This window comes from Mastomys coucha, unplaced genomic scaffold, assembly GCF_008632895.1.
Source record: "Mastomys coucha isolate ucsf_1 unplaced genomic scaffold, UCSF_Mcou_1 pScaffold12, whole genome shotgun sequence".
Lineage (NCBI taxonomy): Eukaryota > Metazoa > Chordata > Mammalia > Rodentia > Muridae > Mastomys > Mastomys coucha.
The window spans coordinates 43,069,752-43,080,909 of NW_022196894.1; the positions used below are offsets into that span (position 1 = coordinate 43,069,752).

General features: G+C 39.7%; 1 protein-coding gene across 5 annotated transcripts in view; it reads left to right on the top strand.

Moving 5' to 3' along the window:
- The window catches only part of Btla (B and T lymphocyte associated), a 37,682-nt gene that overhangs the window by 15,523 nt on the left and 11,001 nt on the right, over positions 1-11,158 (top strand). For 3 of the 5 annotated variants that reach the window (XR_004116761.1, XM_031363996.1, XM_031363993.1), the window contains exons 3-5: positions 5,770-5,805; positions 7,254-7,412; positions 9,300-9,346. Coding sequence is in view for 4 of the 5 variants with exons in the window: in XM_031363996.1 (XP_031219856.1) it covers positions 5,770-5,805; positions 7,254-7,412; positions 9,300-9,346 (242 nt within the window). In the remaining variant the exon portion in view is untranslated. The remainder of the gene's footprint in view (positions 1-5,769; positions 5,806-7,253; positions 7,413-9,299; positions 9,347-11,158) is intronic. The other 2 variants (XM_031363994.1, XM_031363995.1) reach the window with 2 other exon arrangements.

An 11,158-nucleotide genomic window follows, 5' to 3' on the forward strand; every position in this document is an offset into this window, starting at 1 on the left:
AGCACATATCAACATACCAGATAAAGTTACTGACTGTCTTGTAGAAATTAAAACATTTATTCAACAAGTACAAAAATAGATCACAAGTATTATTTTCTTTTTTGTATTCATTTTTTTCTGTTGTTGACTTTTATTGATTAGAATTTGTAGAAGTTATGTGTGATTGCTTTGACAGGCACACACTATTTAATGTACTGGTTCATATTTTGCCCACAGGACAAAGAACATGCAAATAACTGCATGTTTTGATTCCTTGTTGAGTTTTAGGGAGTAGGTAGACTTTCATGGAATTTTCCATGTCCTCCCATTCCTGGAGTCTTTCATTTGGTTCTAGGAGCAAAAACAAGACAGACAGGTAGGCAGTAAGCTGGGAACACTCAAGGTGAGCAAAACACAGACAAGTGAAAATGAAAAGGCAGGAATAATAGAGGGTTAAGAACAATAAGTTTATGGACATCTATCACCAATACTATACGCCCTGCTGAGAAACTGTTTCCCTAAGAGTGAGAACTTAAGCTCCAACCAGAAAAATTTGGAAGGAATAAGAAATAAAAGGTACTGAAAATGGAATGGGAGTAAAATAATCTCTTTTCATGGATGGAATGACCTTATATTTAGAAGAAAATGGATAAAAGTCTATAAAACTACTAATGTTAATATATGAGTTCCACAAAAGTTTAAGAAAATGTATCAACACATAAGAATTAATGGGGAAAGTGTGGTGCCATTCTACGGTGGCCACGCAAGCAGTGCCTCCCCAAGTAGCAGGTGTTAGGCTGCCCCAAGAGAGAGATAAGTTATGCTAGTACAGCCATGTAAATAATTGCTGAAGTCTCAGTGCAACATGGACATTAACAGTAATGACATATAAATACAGATGCTTGGAAATTAAGTACTAGGCAAAACTCTTCAAAAAAGAGGCATTAAAGGGGTTCTAGAATTCTCTAAGCCTGAAGCTGAGAGTCTGAAAGCCCAAAGCTGAGGCTCAATTGTGGATCATGGCTCCATCTCCTTCAGGATATAAAGAAAAGAAATAATATTTCCACAATGATAGATATTTGGTTGTACAGTTGTCAGAGACTGCTACAGACCATTGCTGTACTTGAGGCTCAGCATTCTCAAGCCCTGCAAGACCTGGAAAGTTTAGACAAACACCAGAGAGAAACATTTAAAAATCCCATTGGATTTATGGGGAAACTTCAGAAGAAGGCTGATATAGGGCTTCTGAGAGTTGTTCAGTTACCTGAAATCATGTGGGACCAGTATATACCAATAGCCTTGAGATGTGTCTTCATTTTCATTAAATTCTAAAATCCTTTAATTTCTTTCTTTATTTCTTCCTTGACCAAGTTATCATTGAGTAGAGCATTGTTCAGTTTCTATGTGTATGTGTGCATTCTGTTATTTTTGTTGGAATTTAAGACCAGCCTTAGTCCATGGTGATCTGATAGGGTGCATGGATTATTTCAATCTTCTTGTATCTGTTGAGGCCTGTTTTGTTTTGTTTTGTTTTGTTTTTCTTCCTATTATGCATATGGTCAATTTGGAGACGGTACCATGAGGTGCTGAGAAGAAGGTATATTCTTTTGCTTTAGGATGAAGTGTTTTGTAAGTATCTGTTAGATCCATTTGGTTCATAACTTTTGTTAGTTTCACTGTGTCTCTATTTAGTTTCTATTTCCATGACCTGTCCGTTGATGAGAGTGGGGTGTTGAAGTCTCCCACTAATATTGTATGGGGTATGATGTATGCTTTGAGCTTTAGTAAAATTTCTTTGATGAATGTGGATGCCCTTGCATTTGGAGCATAGATGTTCAGAATTGAAAGTTCATCTTGGTAGATTTTTCCTTTGATCAGTATGAAGTGTCCTTCCTTATCTTTTTTTGATACCCTTTGGTTGAGAGTTGATTTTACTCGATATTAGAATGGCTACTCCAGCTTCTTTCTTGGGACCATTTGCTTGGAAAATTGTATTCCAACCTTTTACTCTGAGGTAGTGTCTGCCTTTGTCACTGAGGTGCGTTTCCTGTATGCAGCAAAATTCTGGGTCCTACTTACATATCCAGTCTGTTAGCCTATCTTTTTTGGGAAATTGAGTCCATTGATATCAAGAGATATTAAGGAAAGTGATTGTTACTTCCTGTTATTTTTGTTGTTAGAGGCATAATTAGGTTTGTGTGGCTATCTTCTTTTGGGTTTGTTGAAAGATTACTTTCTTGCTTTTTCTAGGGTGTAGTTTTCCTCCTTGTGTTGATGTTTTCCATCTATTATCCTTTGTAGGGCTGGATTTGTGGAAAGATATTGTATAAATTTGGTTTTGTCATGGAATATCTTGTTTTCTCCATCTATGGTACTTGAGAGTTTTGCTGGGTATAGTAACCTGGGCTGGCATTTGTGTTCATATAGGGTCTGTATGACATCTACCCAGAATCTTCTAGCTTTCATAGTCTCTGGTGAGAAGTCTGGTGTAATTCTGATAGGTCTGCCTTTATATGTTACTTGACCCTTTTCCCTTACTGCTTTTAATATTCTTTCTTTGTTTAATGCATTTGGTGTTTTGATTATTATGTGATGGGAAGAATTTCTTTTCTGGTCCAGTCTATTTGTAGTTCTGTAGGCTTCTTGTATGTTCATGGGAATCTCTTTCTTTAGGTTAGGGAAGTTTTCTTCTATAATTTTGTTGAAGATATTTACTGGCCCTTTAAGTTGGGAATCTTCTCTCTCTTCTATACTCATTATCCTTAGGTTTGGACTTCTCATTGTGTCCTGGATTTCCTGGATGTTTTGGGTTAGGATCTTTTTGCATTTTGCATTTTCTTTGACTGTAGTGTCAGTGTTTTCTATGGTATCTTCTGCCCCTGAGATTCTCTTCTATTTCTTGTATTCTGTTGGTGATGCCTGCATCTATGGCTCCTGATCTCTTTCCTAGGTTTTCTATCTCCATGGTTGTCTCCCTTTGTGATTTCTTTATTGTTTCTATTTCTATTTTTAGATCTTTAGATCTTTTCTTCATTTCCTTCACCTGTCTGATTGTTTTTTCCTGTAATTCTTTAAGGGATTTTTGTGTTTCCTCTTTAAGGGCTTCTACCTGTTTGCCTGTGTTCTCCTGTATTTCTTTAAGGGAGTTATTTATGTCTTTCTTAAAGTCCTCTATCACCATCATGAGAAGTGATATTAGATCCAATTCTTGCTTTTCCGGTGTGATGGTGTATTCAGGGGTTGCTATGGTGGGAGAATTGGGTTCTGATGATGCCAAGTAACCTTGGTTTCTGTTGCTTATATTCTTATGCTTGCCTCTCACCATCTGATTATCTCTAGTGCTACCTACCCTCTCTATATCTGACTGGAGCCTGTCCTTCTTGTGATCCTGGTTGTGTCAGAACTCCTCAGAGTTTAGCTGGCTCTGTGACCCTGTGATTCTGGGATCCTGTGATCTTGAGATCCTGGGTGTGTCAGAGCTCCTGGGAGTCAAGCTGCCTCTGGGACCTGGAGATCCTGGTGTGACCAAGTTCCTGGGATCCTGTGGACCTGGGCCTGTTAGAGTGCCTGAGAGTGGAGATTTTTCTAGGTGTTGTGGGACTGGCTATGGAGTTAGCACCCAAGGTCTGCTCAGGGCACCTCTGATCCTATGATCCTGGGCATGTTAGAGCACCTGGGAGTGGAGCTTCCTCTGGATGTTGTGGGACTGGCTGTGGAGTTCACTCCCACGGTCAGTGCAGGGCACCCAGGCCCAGATAGGAAGAAACCTGTGCCATTGCTCGGACAGAGTTCCTGGGTGCCCAGGTTCAGCTGGTCCCAGTTACTTCCTGTGTTGTTGATAAATTGATTTTTTACACTATTTTTATTTTCTGTATGTGGGTGCTTTAGCCTGTGTATATGTCTATGAACCATGTATATGCCTAGTGCTGGTAAGACTGGAGTTACTGATATTTTTGATCTTCGAGTGAGTTCTTAGAATTGTACCTGGGTCCTCTGGAAGAACATGATCTTAATCACTGAGCCATTTCTATAGACCTCATTATACATTTTTGTTTATTTTTGTTTTGCTTTGTTTATGTTTTGAGACATGGTTTCAGTATGCAGTCTTGGCTGGCCTAAAGTCAGGGTGTAGACTATGCTGGACTTTAGCCCTACTTTCTTTTGCCTCATCTTGTACATGTATACTCATGTGCACATGCATGTGTCTGTATACATGTGTATACCATGGCCAGAGGTTGACATCCAGTGTCTTCCTCACTTGTTCTTCCCCTTACTTTTTTGAGACATGGTATCTCAGGGAACTTGGGAATCAAGTGAATAGTTAGGCTGACTGGTGATTGCCCCAAAATGCTCCTGCTGTTGCTTCCTCAGCACTGCATTACAGACAGGAGCCATCCTGTTCTGTCTCTTATGTGGATACTGAAGATTCAGGGAAGGTCTTCAAGATCACACATGTGACTTATTTCCCCAGGCCCAACCTTGTCACATGTCTATCATCATTCTTTCTACACCATTGTCATCCATTTCAGAATATCCATTTTTACATCTGTCCCAGCTATTCTTTTCCTTTCAAGCCCAGTTTATTGGCCCAAGTTCTCCAGGAAGCTTCCAGGATTACCCTCCATGAACTTATACTGTAGTCTGTTGATTTGCTTACCGTTTAAGGTCATTTTTATCACACATTTCCTTTTCCCATTGCATTATATAAAAATATGTCAAATTCCATGAAAGGTTATAGTGCCTTACAAAATAGAAATCATGTCTTGATTTTTTTGTTTTTGTTTTTTTTTTTTTTTTTAGTAGAAGTCAAATAATTTATTTTTAGAATTAGTTTAAATTTTAGGTGAATATCTTGAATCTTTTAGGGAAAGAGTGATTACCAGGAAAGAGTAAAAATATTCCTTTTATTTCTAAACCTGAGAGTGCTAAGGGAACTGTTTATGGAATGAGGAAGTGAGGAAAGAAATATGTCCTGGAACTATGGCCATGCTTTGTCATTAGTAAATTTTGGAGATATGATATAGGTATTTTAATCCCCCCCCGAAATATCTTTCTGAGGTGATATTGGGACTGTCCCTGTTTTTGCATCTGACTCATATGCAAATAAGAATACACACACACACACACACACACACACACACACACACACACACATATAGTTTTGTGCTTCTCACTCGTCCCAGGTCAGTTTCTGATCAGTGGCAGAGGGTGTAGGGAGATGAGTGTTGATTGAGAAGGTAGGAGAGCCACAGCCTTTGTTTCAGAATCTGTACCTGGAAATGTCACCCAGACCATCTTTTTCCTGTGGCCATCCACACTCTGTTAGAGCACTTGCTGGTTGCATATTATGTTATATTGTTGGTGTCAGAGATCACATGTGGTCTGTGTGCTTTTATGTTTAAGGGATGAGGAAGAGAGGAGCAAGGAAGCCAGATGAAGGTCATATTTTGTTGATCATAGTCCTTCCTTAGGCTTGAAAAGAACTCATTTGCTTTGTGTACCATGATCTCAAGGTAAACATCTGTGAATTATGCAAGCTGAATTTGGCCTCAGCTGTTGAACTCTCTGCTGTTGTACCAATACTCGAATACTTTCTATGGCCTCAGTTGTTGGACTCTCTGTTGTTGTACCAATACTCGAATACTTTCTATGGCCTCAGTTGTTGGACTCTCTGTTGTTGCACCAATACTCGAGTACTTTCTAATTTGCTCTGACTTTAGAGGTAACTTTGAGTATCACCTCTATGTTGTCTCAAGCCATTTTAATATTCAATCTTGTTTTCTATTTCAGAAAGGACTCAAAACTATTCAGAATACCAACTAATAAGTAAGTATCAAATCAATCAAAATTAGCAAGATAAATAATGGGAATAAGGTCTTCTTAAGTGAGTTTGTTTGGATTAGGTTATTGTATCATTGTTTGCCATCCAACTGCCTTCCCCAAGACAGCTGTGCTTGCCTTTGGCTGCTTGCCAACCTAAAGAGCAGCTGCAGTACATTTGCCACCATTCTATGTCACTAAACTATATGCCCATTGTATCCTCCCCATTTCCCCTGATTGTTTTTACCCTCAAAGAAAGGATCTAGGGGGAAAAAATCACTCATGTAATCCAATATTTTACTTCACTGCTTTCAATACTGTGTTAACAGCGACCTCCAAATGAAAAAGTGCATCTTACATCATAGCTAAGAATACACGCATATTAAAAGAAGTTTCACAAAACTCCATAGATAGTTGAGTTGTTTTATTTCTGTGCTGTGCTGATGGAGGGGTATTCTGTGTGATTCAAGGAGTTTAGCAAGTTCCTGGGCTCTCTTCACTAGATGTAGATCATCTCCCACCTTGAGATACTAGAAATGTCTTCAGAAACTACTATACTTCTTGGGGATGAAAATTTTTCTGGTTGAGAACCACTTCAGTAGCCTCTATTATGCATTCAGAAATCTTCCAGTTTGTTTTATATCATTAAAAAAACCCACTATTGTCAGGCAGTGGTGGCATACACTTTTAATCCCAGCACTTGGGAGGCAGAGGCAGGTGGATTTCTGAGTTCAAGGCTAGCCTGGTCTACAGAGTGAGTTCCAGGACAGCCAGGGCTACACAGAAAAACCCTGACCCAAAAAAAAAGAGAGAGAGAGAGAGAGAGAGAGAGAGAGAGAGAGAGAGAGAGAGAGAGAGAGAGAGAGAGAGAGAAAGAAAAGAAACCCATTATCTTTGATTCACTGAGTTGTGGGTAAAAATCCTCTAACTTTCAGCCAACCTTGATCATACAGTGACTTGGTGACTGATAGGCTAAAATGAGCACTGGCTAGATGTCAAGCAAAGCATCCTTGGTAGAAATGAAAGGATTTGTTGTTTGGAGGTAATAGCTTATGAGAGGAAGCAAAAGTACAGCCTGAGAAAGCTGTCTGATATATGCCCCAACCACCAACCATAAGCTATATGACTTGGAGCAATTTTTGGAGCAATAACACTCCTCTCAAGTTATAAAACTGCATAAATAAAATGGCTTCCCAAGGTACTGAAATAAATATATAAACAAAGTGGCCTGGCACTGTTATATATATTAGAATTGTCATAGAGACCCTGCTACAAATGACTCATCAAAGACGAATGTGAGATCATCACCAAAGATTAAAAGTAGGGGGGTTGAGAGTCCTGGGACCACCAAAGGAGAAATTAGGGCGTAGCTTGCACATTCCATCACTTGAATCACAACAATACAAGGGATGTTGCCAACTCTAATGTTTCTTGGACTTTTTAACTGTGTTCAGCAGTATCTGACATCCCAGATGCCACCAATGCCTCAGGACCATCCACCATGGAAGAGAGGCCAGGCAAGACCTGGCTGCTTTCCACCTTGCTTCCTTCGGGGGCATTGCTTTTCCTCCTTGCCTGTGTCTGCCTGCTCTGCTCTCTGAAAAGGATGCAAGGTGGGTTGCAGTTTCCCTTTGCCCAATGTGACACATATTTTGGGGTTCTTTTTCTAGGGGCAACAGAAGTAACAATAGCTAGCTACTGTTTTATTTCTGGAGAAAGGTTCCTGGGGAACTACTGGTTTCCATGAGAAAACTGAGTGGATTGATTTAGGCTCCCACCAGGCATTAAAAAGCATTCTCACTGCACCACAGTGCTAGCCTAGGGTTGTGGCTAAGCATACTCTAGGCTGGGGCTTTCTCATTCTATACACACCAATCTTAACTGTAGCCAAGAAGGCATTCTCCTAAACTGTAGCCAAGTCAAAGGACTGCTTGAAGTAGTCTCTCGAATCAACATGTCTAATTTGAGATATTTGGTTTCAGCCCTTTCCACAGCTATACCACACAATTCCAATGTCACACACCCTATCTAAATAAAGAATCATTGTCTCAGAAGGAACTCATATGGTCTGTAGTTTATATTGCTATCATAAACACATGCTTGAGTCAGTTTTTTACTCAATAATGCTGCATTTGAGAATGTGACTTGTCATAGTGAGAGATGTGATATATTTTTAAATTGTTTTATTTCTTAATATTCTAAATGTTGCCCCACTTCCCAGTACCCCCTTCAAGAGTTCTGGCCAGAGATGTGATATTCTGAAGATAGCTGGTTTTTTACCTTTGAAGTCATGGCTTCTTTGTTACCACTGAGCAGTTAAACTCAGGAGGAGAGGCATCTATAGTCTCTATTTCTCTGTTCTTCTCCATGTCCTCCCCTCTCCTTTTCTACAATACCAGCCACAGTGTAGCTGTAGAGACTGAGCCAGACAAAGCTTCCCTTTATTTGGCTGCTACAAGAAAAAGCTTTGTCTTGGCCGAAGTGCTTCTGGCATTTTGTAGGAAGTGCATCTGGATCCCAGAGCTGTCTTAGAGTTCTCAGGAATCCCTCTCTGCATCTGTCACCATGAAGCCCTTTCCATAGCCTTTTGGTAGCTTCTTATTTCCTAGGGCTGCTACAACCTGTCTCTGAGTGATACACAAGAAACTGGGATGGTCTTAATTGGCCATCATATACAAAGGAAACTAGGAGCATGTGTACATGACAGGAACATTTGTGAAATTCTTATATTTTTATGTGTTGAGAATTTCATACATGCATACAGTGTATTTTGATATTATTCACCTCACTCATTTTCTCTTATCCCTCCTAAATCCCCTATGGCCCCTTTTCAACTACAGATTCTTTTAAAAAACACATTATAGTCTGCTGAGTCCAATTTGTATTGCTCTTATATATATGGTTGTGGAGATTTATTGGGAGATTATATTTATAGAACCAGAGATTTTACCCCTAAAAGAACTGACTCTATGAGTTTTAGCAGCCATCATCTGTCATCAGCTAAGGGTTACAGGGCTCATGTACTGGAATACAGGCTGGACTAATCTTGCAAGGAATGACAGGTGTTAGGAGTTAGTTGGTACAGCAGTGTAGACATGTCTGGAAGGTAGTTTTTCCTCCAGTCTTTTCCAACCTCTGACTCTTATAATCTTTACTCAATATTACCTGAGCCTTGGGGGAAAGGAGTGTGATATATGTCCCATATATCACAGAGCCAACAGGAACACTTTTAGCATTGGTTTAGCATGGAATATACAATGACTACAAACCATTTGAAACTGTTTTACTAGGTCCTACTCCTTCCTCTTGGATGTGACATAGGAAGGGAGAGAGGAAGTGGGCATGTGTATGTAGATGTGAGATGGACATGGTACATGCTAGCCAAGATAGCAAGGCAAAGCTAAGAGCATGACTGCTAACATGCAGTATGCTGGGCATGGGAGAAAGATAGTTCACCTTGCTTTCTTAACACCTTTTTTTCCCTCTCTCCAATCTTTCAGGGAAAGAAAAGAAGCCTTCTGACTTAGAAGGAAGGGAAACCAACTTGGTATGTTTGAAATATCTGCTAAAACAAATACATTTTTATATTATACCATATGTACCTTTTCAGTGAGTTTATATGACATCACACACACACACACACACACACACACACACACGCACACACACTTTCACATTAGAACTTACACATCAGCCATGATTGCCTGCATAATACTTGCATAAGATAGGGGTCATAAGCATCTTGTTATAGAGTGGGGAGAAACGAACAAGGCAGTTAAAAATTCATGGGGATCGAGGGCCATTTTCAGTGTAGTCAGAGTAAGTAAACCCTCACCTACACTATTGTAAGCAACTGAAGTGAAATCTGTTAGGGGAACAACCATCAAAATAGAAAGGGAATGAGCTGGGAAGAGGAAGAGGTTGTGAAGGTTGAGAGTGGGACAAGAGAGAGCACTGGAGGGTGAACATGAGCAAATTTGTTCTATACATGTATACCATATTAAAACATTATTATGTGTAATTACTACATGCAGTGAAACATAGAAATTAACAAAACAGAAAAATTCAGAGTTCTGATCTTATTTCAAAAATACTCCCTTTATGGTTGTGCTTCTCAACCTTCCTAATGCTGTGACCATTCAATACAGTTACTCATGTTGTGGGAACCCTCAACATGACCCTCAACAAAATTATTTTCACTGCTACTTCTTAACTGTAATTTTGCTACTGTTATGAATCATAATATCAATATTTCTGGAAGTAGAGTTTTGCCAAAGGGGTCTTGACCCACAGGTTGAGAACAGCTATTCTAAGGGAATAAAAGTGGTTGTTTAGTAAAGTCCATTCAGATATAACACAATGACAAAGGTAAGGTTTGTGGAATGTGAATTGTTGATCACCTTGTTTATTTTAAAGAGAACTTTACAACTGCTAAGCACAACAGGTAGGTAAGGAGAGAGGGCTGCCTCTGTTTATCACCCTTTACTTATCCTCTATGGTTACCACGCCATGGTGCACCAGCCTGTGGTACTTACTGCTTCTATGGAGAACTTCAGGTACAAAGAACCATGTTCACGCTAAAAGAGTTTTACATGAGAATGAGCCATCCTGGGGAAGAGAACCAAGTCAACTGAACCGTCAGATTGGTAACTGTTGGGAAGCATAGCAGGGACCTCAGCCAAACATGGAGAATTCATGATTACTTATCAATTCGCTTGACAGTCTTTGGCACCCTCACGTAGGCGCACTTTCTATAGAGGCACTTCTCCATCTTAGCTAGTCCACATTTGGCTCTTTCAGACCTCTAGCCTTGGTGCTGTTTCTGGGTGCTCACCTTCTAGGGAAATCACAGAATATCAGCAGTTATTGCACATCATGGCTACACATGCTTTCAGACAGAGCTTCCTTCAGTAGATATGAATGAAATCTAACTGCATATGTCACAGTGACACTTAACAAAGACAAGAGGAGTATGAATATTCAAAGATCAAGAACATGATAACTTATAAGATGAGAGTAACTTGGCTGGCAAAATGGAGTTTTAAACACTCAAAATAGAGGCCTAGGGAAATGGATCAGTGGGTAAAGTACTCACTGTGTAAGCTTAAGGTCTGAGCTTGGATCCCCAGCACTTATGTCAAACCTGTAAGTGGTTGTATGTTTGTAAACCCAACAGTGAGAGAGACAGTGAAAACCAGTTGAACTGGGGCTCACTGAACATCCAGTATAATTGAAAAAGTGCCAGCTTCAGTGAGAAAATCTTTCTCAAAAAGCAAAGAATAGAGGAAGAGACAGAAACTTGACATTGACCTTTGATCTACACCAAATACACACACACACACACACACACACACACACA